The 22,843-nt window shown below is 40.4% G+C and overlaps 1 protein-coding gene across 5 annotated transcripts; it reads left to right on the forward strand.

Moving 5' to 3' along the window:
* The first annotated feature begins 75 nt into the window (after positions 1 to 75).
* ZFX (zinc finger protein X-linked) lies at positions 76 to 21,904 on the forward strand. Of its 5 annotated transcripts, none has more exons than XM_066313986.1 (8): positions 76 to 196; positions 6,054 to 6,142; positions 6,588 to 7,154; positions 15,911 to 16,060; positions 16,253 to 16,396; positions 16,486 to 16,620; positions 18,869 to 19,009; positions 20,439 to 21,904. In XM_066313986.1, the coding sequence occupies exons 2-8, from the start codon at positions 6,082 to 6,084 to the stop codon at positions 21,623 to 21,625; spliced, it is 2,385 nt and encodes a 794-aa protein (XP_066170083.1). In that variant the 5' UTR covers positions 76 to 196; positions 6,054 to 6,081; the 3' UTR covers positions 21,626 to 21,904. The 5 variants fall into 5 exon arrangements, with proteins under 5 accessions (XP_066170083.1, XP_066170088.1, XP_066170085.1 ...); XM_066313988.1 differs by lacking the exon at positions 76 to 196 and adding an exon at positions 231 to 405; XM_066313989.1 differs by lacking the exon at positions 76 to 196 and adding an exon at positions 943 to 961.
* The last annotated feature ends 939 nt before the right edge of the window (positions 21,905 to 22,843 follow it).

Raw genomic sequence — 22,843 nt, forward strand, 5'->3', positions numbered from 1 at the left:
GGCAGTGACGTGACGTGCTGACGGCGGGCCCGGCCCGGGGAGCTTGGCCGCTTCCACTCAGCTCCGAGCTCGGCCCCTCCCTCCCCTCCCGCCCGCCCGCCCGCCCCGCCGCAGCCGCCGCCGCCGCCGCCGCGCTCGGCCCAGTCGCGCTGAGAGAGGCCGCGCCGAGCGAGCGCCGCCGCCCGCCACCCGCACGGTAAGAGTCGCGGGCCGGGCCCTGCCGGCCGCCCGGCCCGGGCCTCCCCCTGCCCGCACAGGCCGCGGCGCAGGCCGCGAGGAGGCCGCAGCTAGGCCGCGCCAGGGCTCCGCCACAGGAGCGGGCCGCGGGCTCTGCGCCGGCGGGTCCCGCACGCCCGGCGCGGCCCGGGGTGGCGGGGGAGGTGGCGTGAGGAACGCGGAGCGGAGGTGGGTGGCTGTGGGCCCGGGGGGAGGCGAGTGGGGCCGGTGAAGGGCCGCGGGCCCGGCCGGGGGGGTTCGGAGGTGTCTGGAGGAGGAGACAAAATGGCGGCGCGCGGGGGGGGGGGGGGGCCGAGGGCGCCGGCGCCATCTTGAATTAATCGCTCGCACAGCCAGGGCCCCGCGCGGGCCGGGTCGGGCTGGGCCGGGCCGGGCCGAGCCGAGCTGGGCCGGGCGGGGCGGGGCGGGGCGGGGCGGGGCGGGGGAGCCTCGGGGCTCCGGCAGGGACCGCCCGCAGCCTCCACACCCTCCCCGCCTCCCGCTGCCACACTGCGAGGCGCAGCGGAGCGAGGCGCGTTCCGGCCCGCGGCGGCTCCCTGCGCGGCCGCGCTGGGGCTGCCGGCCGGGTCCTCTCCTGCCCCGCCATCTCCTTCCTCTCCGCCCGCCGGGGATCCGGGCGGCGCGGGCTCGGCAGCGCCGGGAGCTGTCCCGCGGCCGCCTTCGCCCACTCGCCCTGTAAGCAGCCCCGTAATCTCCTTGGGGCCCCCTTGGTGCTGGTTCAAAGGTGCGCCTGGGATCGGTCATTTCCCTAATTTAGGTTTCGTTAAGAATTAGCTTATTTCCTTTGGAATTACTGTCGTCTGGTGCACAACACCTCAGTGAAATCTGCAGAAAACCCTTTTTTTAACCGGCTTTTGCAAATACCCCACCACTGAACTACAACAAAGAGGGGGATGACTTTAGGGGTTTTTCTTAATGGAATTGCAATGAAAACAGCAGCACTGATCTTCCTGCCAAAACTGAGGGAGATGCGTCAAGAAATTAGCAGCTGAATGATCACATTGTTACATTTGTAACATCATTTTCTTTCTTGTGTTTCCACGTTATAATAACGGAGGTCATTTTCAAGGCAGGAATTAAATCCTATAGGAGTGGGAGGTGGGGTTTTTTTTGGTTTTTTGGGGTTTTTTTGCCTTTGGTGTGTGCGCGACCGAGAGCAGCGTGTGTGTGTGTGCCTTGCATTCCCCACAAGTGGGTCACGTCAGGCGAGTTGTGACACTGCAGCGGCGGCGTGGACTGAGCCCGGGGCCGCCTCAGGAGCGCGGCGAAGCCTCGGTGGCTCGGGGCTCTGACCCAATTGGGACATGCCAGGCGTGCCGCAGTTTTTAATGGGATGTAGCAAGGCACGACGGGAACATGGTTGTGGCTGTACACTAAGTCATCCCAGCGTGGGTAGGGGCCAGCACTTGCGCTTAGGGAATTTTCCTGGTTTATGCCTTGATTTTGTAAGAGTTTTGCTGCCTGGATATTTGGTTTATGGCCTTACTGCAAATTAGGAGTAGGCAAATGGCTATGCTATATATTTCATTTTCACAGGGATGGCTTTTCTGAAGTTTCCCCTTTTTTCTCCTTTTTATTTTTCTGTTTTTTTCTTTTTTTTTTTTTTTTTTTTTTTGATGAGAGCAGAGAAACAGTTTCTGTGGAATATTAAACCTCTTTTAAGGAACTCTATTTTTAAAGTTGCTCCTTCTTTAAAACATGACAGCTCTTTCTTTAAAATATGACAGAAACAGACATGTTTCTTTTTATTTTATCTTGATTACCTTGCTAGGTCTGTTGAGTCAAGGATCCATAATGTGGCAGGACTAGTGCACTGTCTGCACTACTTGTCTTGGCTGATTGTTCTTACAGTCATTTTTGTTTTGAAACATTATTCCTAATATAGTAATACCATTTCTTCCATAAATATGTAAATTTCCATCTGTCTTTCCGCTTGAAAATGTTACCTTGATTTCCATAAAGCAAAAGCCTGCCATGTGTCTGAGTAAATAGGTAAAAATCAGTTTGTAAAAACTAACTGTATGGACAGAATTAAGTGTATTGCAAAGTTATATTAGTTCTTGATCCACGTGAAGCTGTCATGGATCCAAGCCAAGTAAAAGGTGTAGATGTTTAGTTCTTTTCAGAGAATTTAAAACCTGATTCTGGGTGCCTCAGTCTTTTTTTTTATCACAGTGGTAGAAAAGTGTTATCAGAATTCCTGACATTTGAACAAAAGAGACACATACTTGAGGAGGACTAAGTGTAGGGGCATGGCTGGGCATCTGCTTTTCTTTGAGAGTTTGGGTTCCCAAGCTGGAACCAAAAAATTGATTCAGTTGGCTTTGATGCCAGAACTGGGTCCTGAGGTAAGTGTCAGCTAGAACGTTTTGGAAGGACTGAGAGGAGTTTCTGTCCTTCTTGAAATCTTGCAGGAAAGTGAACAGCTGGAATTGCTTCCTTGCCTTTATGGTACCACAGAGCTTGAGGTGCTTGCCAGGGAAATGAAGATGTTCTCTGTGGTGCTTGCAGGAAGCAGCTCTGGTATTTCTTCTGTCACGGAGCTGCTGTTGCAGGTACGGAGCCTTGTGGTGTTCCTTCCTTCGTGTGGCTTCATCTTGTGCTCCTGTGCTCACCCTCTGCTCAGAAGAGCAAGCAGGAAGAAACTGTTTTCTCATCTCCTGGTTTGAATGCTCAAACCCTGAAGTGATTTTGGGAATCTTTTTGTGGTTTTTTTTTTACCTCAGCATAGACTAATTTCTACCTTACCATAGACAAATTACTTTATGCCTTTTTGGGCGGCAGATTCTGATTAGGACACACTTATTATTTCAGATAGTTCAGTTAATTCCTGTTTTAAGTGTCTGCATCCTCTTTTGGTCTTCTTGCAGGAAATTTCTGAGGGTATGGGGCCCGTGTCCTTGTGGAGCACTTTCACAGTCCATATGGTCCTGCACAGGAGTAAGATTGATGTGCACTGATGTGTTGGCTGGGTCTGTATGCTAATGCACATGATGAAAAAGATTATTTAGTAAGAGATTCACTGAGTGAAAGCATTGGCATTTCTTTCTACTCTGGAACAAGCACCAAAGCAAATGTTGGTTGCCTTTTTAAGGCTCAGACTTGAAAACCTGTGTCCCTAGGAAGTGTCTTCGGTTTGTTGGAGCCTGAGCCTCTGTTCTGAGCACATTTTGCCGGTGCAGGTGAGAAGACCTGACCACTACAGAAGAGGCCAGAGTTATGCAGTGTGCAGGTGGAGGGTATGCTGGGCTGTTACTGCTGTGAAACTGCACCTCCTGAACACCACAGGGATTTAGCATCTGTTGCCTGGAATCCAGGCAGCAGCAAGAAAAACAGGGATGAGACGATGTCAGCAGACACTTACAAGAAGCTGGGAAGTAGTGATGGAGACATCTACATCTAATGGGTGAAGAGGATAGACAGAAGGACAGAGAAAGAGTGCCTCACTTAGTGAAGGGAGGAATTTAGGGAGTGGATAGGATAGAGAAAGTACAGGCATGAATCATAAGAAGTAAGAATTTGTGGTGGAGTGATGGTCAGGTGGGTGGTGAAAGCAGGAAGCAGAGAAAACGAATGCCAGTTCTTCCAGTAGTGGTGGTGAACTGACAGTTCAGGCTGGTCAAGTCACAGCAGATCACAGGCTGATGTGTATGATAATACAGCCCTCAAGAGCACTGGCACAAAAGGCAGCTGGACTTTTCCCAGAGAGCTGGACAGAGAGTTCCATCTTCTTATGTGTGTTGTCTGAGGAGAGAGGCAGTTTTATTTCTGCCAACCCTTAGTACCCCTTTGCCTCCTACCAAAAAAAAAATCCCCCTCCTAATTGCTGATACAATCTTTGCTACAAATTGATGAGTAGCAGAGGTTTGTGTGAATGGTGGGAGTGTGCTGTAGTTAGGAGCTGGAGGGATGAAATGAGCAGTTGAGGTCATGAACATAGTATTGGTGCAGGCACACCAAAAGTTGGAAAAGTAGCAACAAAAGACAAAAAACTAAACAGTGAAGGCAACACAGAAAATACAAGATGAATAGGAACGACATTGTTAGTAGACTCGCTGGGTGTATACCAAATAGATGGAAGGAAAGCAATTCTTGCTGGAATTACTGCATGGGATTTTGTTACTCTGTTCTTGTTTCTCTGGCATGGCAGAAGTTGATTGCCATCAGTCAAGCTATTTCTTGCATCTGAGGCTGAGAAACACTTTTCTTCTGCTCTTAGTTCTGAAAAAAGCATTGCATGAAGTGCTGTTCCTCTTAATAGTGGGCACTTCTGGTGGAAGTGCTTGACAGTCAGAATAACTGGGAGGAGATTTATGTCCAGTTGGATACCACAGTGACTTGTTAGCACAATTGTCTTTAAAATTCAGAGGCCTTCCAGCTGAGCATCACACAAATACAGAACACCTTGGAAAGTTATTAGTGTTCCATTATTTTTCTTCCAGTACTGTGTCCGGCTATATTTCTCCCACAACTTCTATAAAAGACAAGGCTCGAGTGACTGCACTGGAGGCTGGACAACACCCCAGGGGGGAGTTCCAGAGGTGAAGAATTGAGAAAATTTGAGCTAAAAAGTGGGGCAAGTTTAGAAAATGCTTGTTCTAGATCTGTGTTTTGGTCTAGGTCTGTTTTTTCCCCTTTGTATAGCAGTTTCCCTGATAAAGACTTAATGAATGTTAGTGTTAGTTGATGTAATTTGGAAAGGTTATGATTCTTATGGAAACCTTGGGTAGAATCTTCATGGTTCGTATGTCTTTTGTGAAAGACATCACAGAAGTGGGGCCTGTGACTGTGAGAAATGTTTGGAGGAAGAAAAAAAACATCTTTACTTCTACAGAAATACAAGCAGAAACATGAAGCAACATTCTGTTGCCTCTTGCCCGTTCTCAGCGTAGGAAGGTAGTTGGACTTAAGTGCAAAGGAATAGTACAAGTTTATGTTGGACTGCATTTTACCTAACTAGGTTTGCCTTATCCTAACTGTAATGCACATATGTAAGCAGCAGAATTTACATTGCAGTTTCACATTTTTGCAAGTTATTTAACTTTGTGGTCTTGTTTGGTTCTTTCACTAAGAAGATTGAAATCTATCCTCATCATTATGCGTTGAAATGTTGACATGCTGTTCAAAAATTTTGGTGGAACATGACATTTGGTAATTTTTGAGAACTAACTTATGGTACTTTGTCTTAGGGAAAGAGTTTTGAAAATATTTACAGATCTAGGTTTGAAAACATTTGATGTAATGCTCTGGAAGCAGTTTATATTGATGATTTCAGTTCCTGAAGTGGCATTAGAGTGAACTCTTCCTGACTGTCCAAGAATGAACATGAGTACATCAGAACTGGTGTGCATTTGAGATAATGAGTTCTCTGTGTTTAACTTATGATATTGAGCCTTAATGATCTGACAGTTCTGTGTTCCTCCCCATCCAATAGGGACTTGAGTTTCTTGAGTAGGTATATGTCTAGGTTTTGTCTTAATTTCTCTTGGGTTTTTTTAAAGATAATAAGGAAATAGTATTTTCACATTCCTTTCTGAGCTGCTTCTATGTTTGTGAAGCCATAGGGTTTTGAGAAATAGTCCCTGAGTATTGGACCTCACACCCTAGTTCAGACAGTGGATGTTTGATCATACAGAGTAGTATTGCTGGAATCCCAGACTGAGGGACCCTGACTGAAATCTGATGCATCTTAAAGTCATGAGGTGCTGTGTGTTAACTTCCATGCGCCCACAATTTAAACTTTTTTGGTGCACAGACAGAGGCACCCTTCTTCACCTAATACAAGTGAAATAACCTTTCTTCTTTATCTTCTACAGACACTGTGACTGATGAGAGTTAAAGGCCATGGATGAAGATGGGCTTGAATTGCAGCCACATGAGCCAAATGCATTTTTTGATCCAACAGGTCTGTAAGGAGATAATATGTAGATAAGAGTGTTCACATTAGATGCAATTGGCTATTGTTTATTCTGCATTTGCTTAGAAGTGCTGTGCTGCATCAATGCTTTTGTATAGAGTAGTTGCTTTTGAGTTTGGGTTGTTTTTATTACTCAGAGCAATATGAATGAGCTACTGTTCTTTCAGTCAAGTAATAGTTGTTCGGGTATTGGGGGAGAGTCTAAAAATTGCAAGTCTCTTCTGGGAGACAAAATCTTGTTCATTTTAATTATGTTAGCATCTGCTGTGGACTTGGTTTATCTATCTGTCTTAATAGTTCACATGCTGCTATGCCTGTTTTACTGAAGTGCAGCATAGTGTAAAAGTTGAAATAAAACAGAAGTAGTTTCAATTATTACCCCTCATGTGAAACAGTTTTACAATTCAAGTGCTATTTTAATTTTGTTTTTCAGGAGCTGATGCAGCACACATGGATGGAGATCAGATTGTTGTAGAAGTACAGGAAACAGTATTTGTTTCAGATGTAGTCGACTCAGATATAACTGTGCATAATTTTGTTCCCGATGACCCAGACTCCGTAGTGATCCAGGATGTCATTGAGGATGTTGTTATTGAGGATGTTCAGTGCCCAGATATCATGGACGAGCCAGACGTGTCTGAAACAGTCATTATTCCTGAGCAGGTGCTGGACACAGACGTGGCCGAGGAGGTTTCCTTGGCTCATTGCACTGTCCCGGATGATGTTTTAGCTTCTGACATAACAGCAGAGACAATGTCTATACCAGAGCATGTACTGACAACTGAGTCAATGCATGTACCTGAAGTTGGACACGTAGAACATGTAGTTCATGATAACATTGAAGAAGCAGATATTGTCACTGATACTCTGGGAACAGATGTTGTTTCTGAGGAAGTCTTGGTGGCAGACTGTGCATCAGAGGCAGTGATCGATGCCAATGGAATCCCTGTGGAACATCAAGATGAGAAAGGCAACTGTGATGATTACCTTATGATTTCCTGTAAGTGTTTGGGTAAAGCCATCAAAGTTCGTATGGTAGGGGCTTGAGGTATCTGAGGGAGGGCTTAAGACAATACCCAAGGCAGAGTTTCTGTGGTTTTTGTTGAAATGCAGATCTCACAAATGTACTCACACGGGAGGATTTTTAGGAACGTGTACCAGCTAAAAGTTCTGCTGAAGCTAATGGAGAGAAATACTGGCAAATGCACGTCTGATTATAAGTTACTCCTGTAGCAATTTATAGCATATGAACAAAGAAGTAAGAATTCCAGTAAACCAAATGCCATATACTTAATAAGAACTGAAAGAAAATTAATGTGATGATGTTTAAAAATGCTTATATGTGCAGACTACTAAGATGACTACCAAGACATTAAAGAAACAAAAATATTTCATGGAAAAGAAAGAGTAAAAAATCCGTGGTTTCTGAAAAATCCAGTCCTTGTCTTGTTTTTTTGCTAAGCCCCCACCTCTTGCACTCCATTTATTTTTGGATACAGACAGCAATATGGGGTTTTTTTCTGTTAGGATGTGTTTACTCTTGATTAGGCAAAGGAAAGGGGTATGCATCTAACAAAAAGAGTAGCTATTGCTGCTCATAATTGAGAAGTGAATGTCTTAATCTCCCTTAGGAACAGTGGCACAATCCATTTGAATCATATTTCAAAAGGCTTAAATAGAGGGTGGAGAAAAATAGAGCATATCATCAATCCTTTTTCTACTGAGTATATACATTTGTGTGAACTAGAGTTTACTCTTAAGTATGTTACTTATTATAGTGATTACTCAGTGCAGCACTTAGGAACATCACAGTGTCATGCTGAACATTTATTTATTGTAGAAATAGAAAAACCTTGTCAGGCTGGTTTGTTTAATTGCCATTTCAGGCACTTCAGTTTTGTGTGGTGTTAAATGATTCCATTGATGAGGTGTACTTCATACTGTGCTTCAGTTACCTTTTTTTTTTTTTTTTTTTCCCTTTTTTTCCCTTCTTTACTTTTGGACACATTTTTGAAATGTATAATAACTTGTTTTAATTTTATATTCTGTACTTACAAATTTTAATGTTGCTTCTCCTTACCTAGGATCACTGCATTTCTTAATTTATCATCTCTTGAGTTCCTTGAGTAACCTTGTTGCAGCCATGTTTTGAGTTTATATGAGGTACAGTTAATTCTCTATTATCTGGGAAAACAATGAAATGGGATAATGCAAAATATGGATCACACAAAATATTGTAAATTAAACTTCAGGATTGTACTGAGGTGAAATAGGTCAGAAGATCTGTTCTGAAATTGTATTGATCCAGACTGATGAATGCACTCTTGTCTAGTGTGGTACAGATAAAACTTTCTGATTCTGGACCCAAGTTATATCAGATGAGAGCAGCTCAAATGCTCCTGAACCTGCTGCATAGTTAGAGCACAGAGTGGGTAATTGCCTGTGGATAATTGAGGCCTGATCCTGGTGGTGCCCTTCGCTCTCCCGTATACCTGACTGTGGCTCTTCAGGGCGCTGTTGCTCCCGTCCCTGCTCATCCCTCCTGCAGCAGGGCAGGGCTCTGGGGCTGCAGCCATGGGGCACTTTGCAAACGCTGCCTGTGTAAGTGCACGAGAGGGTGGGGGTGTGTCCTGTTCATGGCTGGCAGTGGCTGAACAAGGACACAGTGTCTTGGTAGAGGCCGTTTTGGATGATCCCTGTCTAGCTGGGAAGGCTTCTTAGGTGTACCAGTTGTCAACAGGTGGTGAGTGGCAGGAAGCACAGAAATTCAGTTGTTCACTTTTGCTGGGTTATTCTCCATTTTGAGTCACGTATTTCTGCAGTTTCATACTTTCTTTTTTATTAAATGTCCCTTGCAATGTACTTTGTTTAGATTCAGAACCTTAAATAAGGCAGCATTTAAAATAATCGTTATGGTACAAAATATGCATTCTATTTGTGTTAAATGTTCTACAGTTCATTTTAGAGGGAAGTCCCTACTACCACCTACTGTGTTTAAAGCCTGCATAACAAGTTCTTCTGGTTGTGAAGGCAGAGTCTGGTGCTTTTCCATCGAGTAAAGGCTGTCTTGCCAAACAGTCTCTTTGTTGTATGAAAAATATTTTTGTATTAATTTTTTTTGTTTGTTTGCATCAGCAGTGTATGTGTTCATTGATCTGATGCCCGTCTCAGTTCTTCGGTTGAAGTTCGGTAGTTTTCAGAAGGTAGTAACATCAGCCTGTCCAGTTCTGGGTTTTTCATCCTATCTTGTAAATTTGTGTTAGACTCTGGCAAACCTCCCTGAGCTGCAGGAGCAGATGTTGGAATGTAATCTTGTCTGCCATTACAGTAGCCAAATGTTGCTGCTTCCCAGATCTGGGAGCTAGACTGTGTTCTTCAGAATGCTTTTGCCTGTCTTCTTGCAGATAGGCACTTGAAAAGCAGAGGATGACACTTCGTGTTCTTTCTGTCGTAGGTTTCTCCATCTGTTTTCTTCAGTAGAAACTATTGGCAAAATCTTCTTGCTTTTTCCTATTTTGTGGCTCTCTTTAAGCATTTCCATCTTTGTTCCTAATGAGCTGAGTATATATATATTATCTCAAGATCATTTTCTTAGCTTTATCCTGAAAAATATGTGATTTGAAATGAATAATCTGTGTGCATTCTTTAATGTTGTGTTTCTCCTTTCTTTCTTGGTTTCAGGCTGCTTTATCTTTTCAGAGTACGGTTCCTGTGGGTTTCATTCTGTGACTTTGCTTCAATGAGCTCAGTATTTTAATACTTCTTTTCCCAGTTAGGTTTAATTTAGCTTTGGCACTAATATGTCTTTGCTATCTTCGTTTTCAAGGTAATGTTTCTTGGCACAGCTTTATATCACCAGTTACTTTTTGATGTACTTAATTTTTTTCTTGGATACTTTGTCTTTGCCCTCAAGATTCGTTTTTGTTCCGTGGTAGAATTGGGGCACTTACAACAGAGTGGAATCAGATATTCATTCAACTGAGAATGCAAACCTACCAGTTAGTGACTTGAAAAAGATGAAAGGAAGTTTGATATTCTTTTTTTTCTCTTTTGTGTGTTCCAAAAGCAGCCATGAGTTGGATGAGGAAAGTATAAATTGTGCTGTGACTCACATTGGTACTAATTCTTTGGTAGCTTGGAAAACCATTTCTCTCTAAGTGAAACACTAGTGGTGAGATTAACAGGTGTTTGTCAAAGCAAAACAAACATCCTGCATTTACTAACAAGGAAAGTAGTGCCCTGCACCTGGCAATAAGATGGAAATTGATTTTTTTTGTCTGATTTCATTCTGTTTGGCAAAGATAGACACATCCTCTGGCATTTACTGACTCTGTAAGATGAACAGTTGTATCCTGATATACTCTTATTGCAATAAAAATAGTGACGCACAAGAGTCTGGAAAGAGTCAAGGGCAGCCTCACAAGTCTTAAACTGCAGCTTTAAGAACTTAAATATTTGCAGATATGGGAGCTATGTTGTATTCATCCATCCATCCATCCCTCCATCCATCCATCCATCCATCCATCCATCCATCCATCCATCCCCTTGCTATTCTCTGAGTTAAACATGTATCTTGTTTCTTTTACCTGAATTAACACTTTTCATTACAGGAATCTGAACCTAGGGTAACTCAGAGAGAGAAAGACTTCGCCTAGGCCTATGAAAAATCAGTCTTTTTTCATCCTTGTTGGATGTTTAAGTTGAAAGCAATGGATCTTATGAACCAAGCCATAGGGTTCATGTTTTTCCTTAGGGCCATCCAGTAGCCTTCCAGTCAAGAAAGCAAACTGCTTTGAATTGCTGTTTTTAGCATAAATATCTCCCAGTTTTCCCCTAGAGGTTTGCTAAAGATGCAGGAAATCTCATTTTTCTTTCTCTGAGGTAGAACTTGCTGTCAAGCCTCTCTGTCTGAGCACCGGGGTGGCACCAACAGTTGTTGCAGCTCAGGCTGCTCAGGAGGTGCCTTCAGAGGTGATGGAAAAAAGAGTTACCTTGGGCTGAGTGATGTCTCAGAGCTTAGTCTGGTTTGTGTCCTCTGGGGGCAGAGGACAAGAATGACAAGTGGTAGGTCCCAGCTGGGAGCTCAGGAATTACATCTCTGCTAGATTACTACCCTGGAAGGACCTTTAGATGCATAGGATGTACTCACGTGTAAAAGCAATGGATTAAACTGAAAATAGAGCCGATTTCTCTGTTCTCGTAGGTTAGGAAATCTGCTTTGCCATTCAAGAAATAAGTATGGTAAAAATAGTTTCTTCAGTGGACTAGGAATTGTCTGCTCTTGAGTGAAGTAGATGTTTCTGTCATAGGTAACTGAACAAGGGCAGGGGAAAACAGAATGCTTTTAATCTATTTTAGAGAGAATAGTTAGTAATGGCCTTTTTCGTTAAATACGGTTGTCTATTTTGTAAGCAGATAAGCATCTCATGATACACATTTTTGTAGCAGCTAAGAGAACCATTTGGGAACATGAAGTCTTACAAAATAGATGATTCTTGTTTAATTGCTCCATTGACACATTTTTAAGATCTGTTTAACTGGTGTAGATAGACTTTTCTTTAGGTTGTTTGTTTTGGTGTGTTTCTTAGCAATAATCGGTGGGTACTTGAAAAAGATGGACTTGAAAAAGAAAACTTCGAATTTTTTTTTTGCAATCCTTTTATTTTCCTCATTAGATCCCACAGAGAGGAGAAATGGTAGGAAAGAATAAGTTTTAAAAGTTATGTAATGAAATGAATAAAACATGTAATTCATTAAAAATAAAGGCATTTATATTTGCATTTTTTAATTAGAAATAAACCACTGTAAGGGTACAAAGTCTTTATCTTCCTCTCTCTCAAATATTTGATATAAAAAACTAAAAGGCACTTCTTGGGGAAAGTGTATGTATCATGGTTAAACAAAAGATGTTCTGTTGAAGCAAATCAGGATCTTGGTCTGATGTTTATGCTTCTGTGTGGGTAAACTGGCCTTAACAGGGTTTTAAACATGGAGTTTATTTTCAATGCACAGGAGCTTGATCTGTCCCAAAAATGCCGTTGGACGTGTTTTAATAGAAGGGTAGAGATAGTGAAGATAATTGTTCTTTGGCTGTTACTGGTTTATTATACAATTTTTTAAAATTGAATTTAGTTCTTTATAGGAAACAAATGCTGTCATTGTGATAGATTACACAGAATCTGTTGTTGCCTGTATCTTTTATTTCTGTACTTTATTCTTCATTCCTTATTCCTTTTTTACCTGTTGGTCTCTTTCTGTTGATTTCTCTGTAAGTGTTAACTAGAGAGGTTTTAAATATGCCACGGCTTTCATGTTACGTGACACCTTTCTCATCTGTTTGTACTTTTCATTACAATTCTAGCATTATCTTTATATGGGAGCAATTAGTGCAACATTGGAGAAGCACATACTTATTTGTTTCTTGCAGCTCACAGTATGCAAAGAGCAGGCTGCTCTAATCAGTGAAGTGTGTGAAGAATCTTGGCAAACTAACCATAGACTGCATTCTTGCAATTCATGTAAAATAATACTGTGTCTAATAATTTTTCTGGGTTTTGGTTTGGTATTTTTTAACTTTAAGATTTAGTCTGTATCCACTTGTTTACTGGATGAAAGCTAGCAGCTAGTATGGGGTGGGGGTTGGGGGGGAAGCAGAAATTTAAAGTTTTTAGTGTCTGGTTCATATAGGATAATATGGAGGCACAGGGTATGACAGCACTGGAGTATTGCTAGCCTGAACTTTTTTCTAGCATGCGACTTGTGATTAGTTTGGTAATGTCAGTGGTTCTACTTAAAAGGAAGTGGTGTCTTAGAAGCTTAACTAATTCTTTTAAGTACTTTCTTTTGTTTGGTTGGAGTTTTTTGGGTTTCTTTTGTTAATGTCAAAGAGAAGCAATATGAAAGAATATCAGCCATGAATGGTAATTCATGGGACTCCTTGATGAACTATGAATTCAAATGAAAAATTAATATAATCAGAGTTCGAACTTCAAACATTGATCAGTCAAGTATTTCTGAATATCATTTTCTCTCATTGTGAGACTGAGGTATATGGAGAATGCAGAAACTTTAGGCAAATGTTAAATAGAAAGTAAATTTCATAAAATACTGACAGTAAAGCAGTATAAATAAATGCTTGTGTAGCCATAGGACAAATTACCTTGGAAATGGGACTTGCTGTAATGGATACCCATTCTCTTTCACCTTGTCTCTTCCTTTGATTTTTATCTTTTTTAGTATCTTTTTCTTTCCACCCTATTTTTTATCCTGTTAACCTCTTTGTTACTATACTGCAAATATTACTGCTTTTCAAGCCCATCAGAGGCTTCAGTTATTACTACCTGTCAAGAGTGAGTATTTTTCCTTTTGGATGAGAAAAGTTGGCCTCATACCTCCTACGCATCAATTACCTTACAGTTTAATGGCTCTGCTAAAAAAATATTTAAATCAGTTGCTATATTTTTAAAACAATGCTGAATATATAGGGAATACAGGGATAAACAAACTCAAAATTGTAAAACTTTTTATTATGTTGGATAAAATAATACTTAGAATCTTGGAGAACTTACTTCAAAGCATGAATAGGGCATGTTTTTAAGACCTAGAATTCTTTTGTTGTGTGAAAGTTAAGAAACCTTCCATGTATAATGAACAGAACAGAACCTTCTATGTATAAATGGAAGTAAAAAACTCTGGTTTCATTAAAAGAAATGGGCCTATTTCAGATAATGCACATAGGTTTGGGTTCTCTCTGGTTGGCTTAGCCATGATTTTCCTTCCTTGTGGGTATGTTCCAGCCATCAGTTGATCTTGGTGGCAGTCTTTCCTTTTGGCTTCTGAGGTGTAAAGTCAGGTACACTGATCTGAAAGCCTTCCAAGTCCATGTGCCTGACGCTGGAAACAGCCAAGTTAAGGGAGAACAGCTACATAAATGCAGTGTAGGAACAAAAGCAAGCTTGCTTTTTCATTGGAGTTCCAGTGACATCTGGTATACCATGGATATGACAGAGAAGTCATGAAAGTCTGTTAGTACTGAATATACACACCGTGGAGCTACATTGATATGATTCAAAAGAACATCTTAAGGAGTTTACTTTAAATCCTTTGGGGTTCAGCTACAAGATGTTATATTGTCCTGTGACACAAAGTAATTTTTTAAACATCCTACTGCTTGAAACTGTAGGGTGGCCACTGATCATGGTCTTGGCATTCGAGTATTTAATGTTTTTTCTGCTGTTCTTTTGGTAAGGAGAGAGCCAGACTAATTTATGTTAGTGCTTTATAATTTAACGTTATTCATATTTTTTGTGAGTAATGATGCCTGATTGAGAAATTGTACTGAAATACAGTTTTGTTTGATATGTGAGACAGAACATGTGGTAGTTCATCTAATTCAAAGACTAATTTATTGACTTCATGGCAGGAAAATAATAGTAATAACATTTTTAGCTTTTTTAAAAATATGTATTAAAATAAATTTATGAATGCAGTTACTGAGTAGTAAAGCTATGATTTGTTTATGAGGGTAGTTCAATGAGTAAAGTAAGCATACTTTGTGAAGTATTTGGTATGTGCTAGGCATGGTAGTTAAAAATTCTTCACCATTTATAGGACAGTTCTTAGACTTTTATTAGTATAAATTCCATGTCTTTCTGTCACGAACTGAAGTCATGCATGACTCTTAGGGAGTGACAGTAAACTCACAAATTACAAAAGTATTCTGTCACGTTAAGAATTCTTAAATAATCTCAACACTGAAGAAACATCTGGGGCTTTGGAAAATTGGAAGATTCTCCAAAGATCTTCAGATGCTGGATTTCATTTTTGTGAATGCAAACTTACTGTTTTTTTCTTGAAAACCTGTTCTTGCTAAAGTCAGATGCAGGGGAGGTGCCCATGTACAGTACGCCTCAAAAATCCAAGTGTGTTCCTCGTAAAGCTGGCTGGCAGCCATGGCTCTGTGGGATTCTGGGCAAGTTTCAGCAGTTCAGGCTGGAGCGTGGTGTGGTGTCCTTCTGGTGGTGGGAGAGCAAGGTTTGGGAGTGCTCAGGGCTGCAGCAGGAGGAGAGTGCAGGCCCCTTTCAGCAGGGGCACCAGGGACAGGTTCCCAGTGCTGCAGTGACAGGGCAGCGCTCATGCTGTGCTCCATGCCCCGGCTGTGGAGGGCAGGAGGAAAGTGGAAGTTTCTTCCTTTCAGGTTTCTTCTCGTGGCAGCTGGAAAAGCATCAGTACCAATGCTTTGCAGGGAACCAGGTCTGACAGGCAGCAGTAGTACCACTTGCATCAGAGACAGAGTTCAGCAACAGATAGTGCTTTTGAAAAGAACAATTAATAGCTTATTAGTTGTGAAGGAGAAAGCAATTAAAACTGAGAATAAGTGAAATTATCCCACAGAGTGGAGTACTGATGTGTACTTTCTTCCTGCCATCATCTTGCTGCAGATCACAGTTTCCTTATTAGCATTGCCTAGTGTGGTGTTCATGCTTCTGGTTCTGTCACTGCAGCATTCTTGCACTTCCACCTTAAATAGAAGATAACAACTTGAATTTATTTTTGTGTTTATTGTCCCTGTTTTCAAGGATATGAAAAAATAATGGGTAGGTTCTTTATCACAACTTTTATTATTTTTAGTAAAAAAAATTATTTAAAAATTTCATGATTTTAAACTACTTCCAAATATGAGTTATAAACTAATGAAGTCTTTCATATATGTCTATCTGCATATGACTGGGTAATTGTAATAACTTGTTTTTGTAGTGGATGATGCTGGTAAGATAGAACACGAAGGTTCTGCTGAAATTACCATGGAAGCAGAGTCAGAAAGTGGCTCTTGTAAAGTGGATGGCATTTGTCCAGAAGTCATCAAGGTCTATATATTCAAAGCAGATCCTGGAGAAGACGATTTAGGTAAAAGATGCTTGTTTGAGAATACTCCAACCTGACACTTGAAATTTTGCATGAGACTGTGGTTTCTCTCAAGTGGTCTGTAAAGACCTGTGAGTCTAATGCTAAAGAGTTGACAAACTTCCAAATTTTTGTGGTTTGCATAGATTTTGGTCAAGTGTATTGAAAATATTTTGCTCTGGTCTTCCTAATTAGGGGGCACAGTAGACATTGTGGAGAGTGAGCCAGAAAATGACCACGCAGTTGGATTGCTCGATCAAAATAGCAGTATTCGTATTCCAAGGGAGAAAATGGTCTACATGACTGTAAATGATTCTCAGCATGAAGACGAAGACTTAAGTAAGTAGGTGGCTTTCCTTTGGGAACAGGAATTTTCACTTTCAGCAGTGCAGCATTCCTATTTTTTTTTTAACTTCTTTTTCTCTTAGATGTTGCAGAAATAGCTGATGAGGTTTATATGGAAGTGATTGTAGGAGAGGAGGATGCTGCGGCCGCCCACGAACAGCAAATCGATGACACCGAAATTAAAACTTTCATGCCCATAGCTTGGGCAGCAGCTTATGGTAAGTAATAGTCAAAAGAATTATTCTTGGTGACACTGCAGCAAAGTGCCAGGGATTGGTTTGTGGAGGGTAGTCTAGAGTATTTGTACTTTTGTGTTTAAGAGTATTGGTTTAAGAATGGTTTCTTAGCATAGTGAGCCTTTTAGAAAGAAAGGAAGAGGGAAGTTGTAAGGCAGGCTTCTTCTTCTGTTTAACAGATATTCTCCTTCATATTTTCATGATGTGAAAGGGGAAATACATGAGCTTCAAGCTAAAAATTTGATTCCCAAGTACATCTGTTCCTCAGAGTTTTAGGACACAGTGAGAGCTGGCTTGGGAGTAGAACTGAATATTTGGGGGGGGCAGGGGGTAGGCAAAAAAAGAAGGCAAATGGGAATACATTAGATTCAGTGTAGCAGTGAAAAGCAATACTGAGCTCTAGCTGGGCTTGATTTAAATCCTTTCTAGAAGGATCATACAAATATGATTTCACTAATGGCAATAATTAATTGATTAATGAAAGGAAGTTGGAGGGAGATGTTAAAAGTGTAGCAGAACCTATAGAGTATTTCCAGCATGCAGAACCATTTTTCTTCATCATTGGTATGTGAACACCAGTTGGTGCACAAACTGATGTACCAAACTTTTGTAAGTTTAAGACCAGAATTTCATCTGAAAAAATGTTTCTGTGTTGACTTTTTCTCCATTTAAACAAAACAAAAGAAAAGTGGAGTAGAGGACAAAAGTTACATGTCTGCATGATGTGGATTGTGGTGATGGTGCCAGCAGACAATTGTGCTGGGAATACAGTGGGGGCTGGAATCTTGGACATAAGTCAGGAAGGGCAAGATTTCAGGGAGCAGTCTTAAAAAGCGTTAAAAACTTTTAAAGTGTGTTTAACTAGTTAAAAGTTTCTTTTAAAAGTTGCATAGGAGATGGATGGTAGTGCACCCAAAGCCTTATCTTAGGCCATATACTGGTGAGCCCAGTTTGAGTGAGAAGGAAATGACACAAGCCAGAGTGGGCATTAAAAACGAATTTGAGTGAACTTGAAACAAGTTGGATACTAAACATAGAATGGTTTTGGAGGAGGTGGAGAAAATTGAGCAGAATGTATTAAAAACAGTGAGATGGAATTGAAAGGAGAATTTAGGAATGTGGGAAACAGTGGAGTGGTTGCCCTGCCAGCAGTAAGCAACCTGGCATGCAGGGTGGGAGATGGTGGGGACAGGGAGAAATTAAGCATGAAGGCCCCTGAAAATGGCAGAGGAGCACTTGAGCTAGCGTGAAGATGAGAATCTTCAGGCTCTGCACATGTGCTTGGCTCTGAGTCTCCTTACATTCTTCATGAGTATTAATTCTCAGCATTTTATGAAAGGAGCAGCTATTGAGCATCTTGTACATTCTTCCGCTTGAGTCTTCCTGTCTTATTTGTGTGCTTTGTTTTCAGTAGGAAATGTTGGCTTTTATTGATTCAAGTAAATACTTGATGACAAAAATTCTTATTAAAAGTTTACTTGTGCCCTTAAATGACCAATGTTAAACTGATTGCCAATAAATACTTCCTTGAATGTATTTGTAATTTTCATGTTTGTTTTACATACAGTGATGCCATTTGTGTATTAAACTCAAAGCTCTGTGAGGCAAAGACTCTTTCCTTCTTTCTGTTATACAACACTGAGCATGCTCTTTGTTCCCAGTAGAAAGAATTTGTAAGTGCTAAAGCATCAGGTGTTAAATAGTAAGTAGAGTACTTCATTTGCCACTTTATGGGCTGTCCAGAAGGATTCTTTGATCACAGCTCCAGTTGAGAAACTTGGTGTATGACAAACTTCAGTAAGATGAATTCAAACATACACAAGTGAGTGTGAGCTCACACACAAATGTATTTCAGGACTGAGAAGAAAATCGGGCACAGTAAATACTGTGATATGCTATTATTGACTAATGTTAAACATTCTGGGTATAATTAGCAACCAAAAAAATTCAAAAAATCCTACATTTGAAGGAGAATTCACCTTATAATGAAAAGTCATTAATTCCTGTACATTATGTACTCCTGTAAAATTCGGTTAACAAAGCTAAAGCTCATAACACCAAACATAATTCCTAAGTTACATGGTGAGACATTTTGCAGCTTATGCTTTACATGATTACAGCTTGATTAAATGTCCAGATAATAGTTTATCATTTCTATTGCTACCACTATAGAATTTATGCTCAAATCACCTGCTATGCTGGTAGGTAACTTTTTAACTTATCTTGGTAGGTAATAATAACGATGGCATCGAAAGCCGGAATGGCACTGCAAGTGCTCTTTTGCACATAGATGAGTCATCTGGGCTTGGGAGACTGGCCAAGCAAAAACCAAAGAAGAAGAGGAGACCTGAGTCCAGACAGTATCAGACAGGTGAGTATGTGGTGCCTGGCTCTCATTCATCCAGGCACTTGCCCATAACCAGATGCACGTGGAATGTCTTGTAAAGAGAGGGATTTTGGGAATTACTTGGTTGACAACACTTCTGCTTTATAAATGAGTGCATGTTTTATTTAAAAAATAAAAATTAAATACATGGGTGATTTGGATTGTGGCAGGTGTTTTAAAGGAAGCCATCTCTAACACAGGAAAAAGTATCATAGCAAAATGTTAAAAATCTATATATTTAACTTGCCACCTTTGTTTTAATGTTTAATGTAAGTTTTTAAAAGGTGGTGGTAGATGAAGGATGTTTGGTAATAGTGCCTTTTAAAAACCCTTTTTGCCTCTATTGAAAATATATAGAACAATACATTTCATTATATCAGCTCAGTAGGTAACTGGTAAGTCTGAACAGTGTATATTCCTGTTCTGTAGTGTAACTTCTATACCCTTTCCTGTTCTAATGGTGAAATAAAATTGCCTTGATGTTTCTGCCTTCTTCCTTTTATCTGTAAGAACAGAAGTGTTCTATGGCATTTTTTTGGTTTCTGCTGTTATTGTGTTATGGTCAGAATATTTATTTGGTTTGATAAAGTTGAAAAAACACAACTTCTTTCTTCAGTAGCCTTGCCTTAAATAATACTAAAAGTTTCTTTCCAAATTCTGACTTAACTGTAGGAGTTGTTTTGTTTAGCTTGAGTTAGTAAACTGTGGAAATTAAAGTTGGCCTTTCTATTTCCAGCTAGTCAGTTGTCCTTATAAAACATTTTTGGACAAGACAGCTTTTTTAACGAGCCAAGGCAAATTCAGTGTAAACAAATCAGGGTGATAGAGGAGTGCAAATAACTTCCAAAGCTTTGAGGTTTGTGTATGTGAAACATGTTCTTATTGATTCCTGCTTGGTACCTCTTCAGATTGTAGCTGTGACAGATGGCATAAGAAGGAGGTGTTAGTTTGGGGACATCTAAATTGTAGTCAGTGGTAAGTGATTAAACTGCCAGATGAAACTTTATCTACAGATTTGTGGGGAGTCAAGAGAAAATTATATGCTTTGCTTTTACTAGATGATACTCAGTTTAACAAGTTGGCTGCTGTTCTTTGCACCAGCCATTAGTTTCTGCATGTATTTAATGTGTGAACTCAGTCAGAATTCTTCAAAATAGAATTATTTGAGGTGAAGAACGTTTGGTTGTCTCCATCGAAAAAACAGTGTTTTCTTTCTCTTAGCAATAAAAATGAGTGAAAGTGGCAATTCCCTCACAGTTTCTTCTGCCTAACTCAGTAACAAGCGTGTTTATTGTGTAGTAAAATGTATGGATCCTGTGTTTCTCAACAATTCATCTTATTGTTAACATCTGACATTTATCAAAGTGCAGTATTGTTGTATAATATTGATAAAGGGCTTTTTGTTGTTTTTCAGCAATAATCATTGGCCCTGATGGTCATCCATTGACAGTCTACCCCTGCATGATTTGTGGAAAGAAATTTAAATCCAGAGGTTTCTTGAAAAGGCACATGAAAAACCACCCAGAGCACCTTCTTACTAAGAAGAAATACAGATGTACAGACTGTGATTACACTACGAATAAAAAAATAAGTTTACATAACCACTTGGAGAGTCATAAGCTGACCAACAAAACAGAAAAGCTTCTTGAATGCGATGAGTGTGGGAAAACCTTCTCTCATGCAGGAACTTTATTTACTCACAAGATGGTGCACAGGGACAAAGGAGTTAATAAAATGCACAAGTGCAAATTCTGTGATTACGAGACAGCAGAACAAGGATTACTGAGTCACCACCTTTTGGCTGTCCACAGCAAGAACTTTCCTCACATTTGTGTGGAGTGTGGCAAAGGGTTTCGCCATCCGTCGGAGCTGAAGAAGCACATGCGGATCCACACTGGCGAGAAGCCCTACCAGTGCCAGTATTGTGAATACCGATCTGCCGACTCTTCCAACTTGAAAACCCACGTAAAGACTAAACACAGTAAGGAAACGCCGCTCAAGTGCGATATTTGTTTCCAGACTTTTTCAGATACCAAAGAGCTACAGCAGCATACGCTTATGCATCAAGAAAGTAAAACGCATCAGTGTTTGCATTGTGACCATAAGAGCTCAAACTCGAGTGATCTGAAGCGACACATTATTTCAGTCCACACAAAAGACTATCCTCATAAGTGTGATATGTGTGATAAAGGCTTTCACAGGCCTTCGGAACTGAAAAAACACGTGGCTGCTCACAAAGGTAAAAAATTGCACCAATGCAGACATTGTGACTTTAAAATTGCAGATCCGTTCATTCTGAGTCGTCACATACTCTCAGTTCACACAAAGGATCTTCCATTCAGGTGCAAGAGATGTAGAAAGGGTTTTAGGCAACAAAACGAGCTGAAAAAACACATGAAAACACACAGTGGCAGGAAAGTTTATCAGTGTGAGTACTGTGAGTATAGCACTACAGATGCCTCAGGCTTCAAACGGCACGTGATTTCCATTCACACAAAAGACTACCCTCACCGGTGTGAGTATTGCAAGAAAGGTTTCCGAAGGCCTTCAGAGAAGAACCAGCACATTATGCGACATCATAAAGATGTTGGGCTGCCTTAAAGTCTTTTTCACAGACTTACGGCTGGAATTATAAAGGAAATTTGCCTTTCAGGCAGTTAGCTTATTTTAAAGCCAATCACCTGCAATCACACACACACACACAAAAAAAAAACAACAAAAAAAATACTGTGCATTTGATTTATTGCTGTATAAAAATAGGATTATTGCTTGTAGTTGACTTTTATACCTTTTGTTCAATAGCGTGTTCTGAATTCTATTCAGTTTGTTTAATAAATGAAGAAAAGATGGCAACAATAAAGTTGCATTTAATAAAGTAAACCCTGTCTCTTACTGAATTTTTCAACCGTAATAGTTTAAGTATATTTATCTTACTGACCTCGTTGATACTCACAGTGTCCATGTTAATGCAGTTTTGTCGTGAATTTTAAAAATACGCAATTTCTCTTGATGAAATTGTCAGAAGTGTGTATAAAATGGGGAATTGTCATGTTGACAGTAAAGTCACTAGGGCCCACCTGATTGTCCTGTTTTAACTATACAGACTTCGTGGCAGGTTAACTATTTTCCAGTTGAGGAGTTACAAGTGTCACTTCGTGTTTTTGCTCTGATTTCAGAGAGAAAAATATTTTTAAAAATGGTTTGGGGCGGTTTTTATCTTTCCTGGGCAAATTTAAAAGTATGTGCAAGTATTACATTTATTGTTCTGTGCTTCTTTGTCTTTGAAAGGTTTTGTGTGTTACAAAAGAGTTGGGTTTTTTCTGCTTTACTCCTGTCTTAAATGTTGGAAACGTAAAATACTCTTGTTCCATTCGCAGAGTTAACAATAGATCACAACTGTCTGTATGTGCTGGTAAACGTACCTCAAACGTTACGCTTTTATGTATGTTGGTATTTCTTTGAAAGAGCAGTTTGTGGTTCAAGTCACATTTTTATTGTTAGTTGTTTTAGAATAAAATTTAAGACCAAGAGGTGCTTCAATTTTGGAAACCAGATATTTACAGTGAGAGCTTAAGAAGGGAATGGAGCGGAGCAGATGGATTCATCAGGAGTAGAGATAGTGTAACATAGATATCCTTAATTAGAAAAGTAACTTGTGATAGATGCAGTTCTGTTACTATATTAAATGTTTTTCCTGAGCCATTAGTAGCTGTGTTCAGCTGCTGTTTATTAATTAGTACAATATCCAGAATTAACCCAGTTCTTTTAATCTGTTTATAAACAGCTGGGAGAATATTACCATTATTAGATGCAATTTTG

The sequence above is a fragment of the Sylvia atricapilla genome, chromosome 2 (assembly GCF_009819655.1).
Source record: "Sylvia atricapilla isolate bSylAtr1 chromosome 2, bSylAtr1.pri, whole genome shotgun sequence".
NCBI classification, from domain to species: Eukaryota; Metazoa; Chordata; class Aves; order Passeriformes; family Sylviidae; genus Sylvia; species Sylvia atricapilla.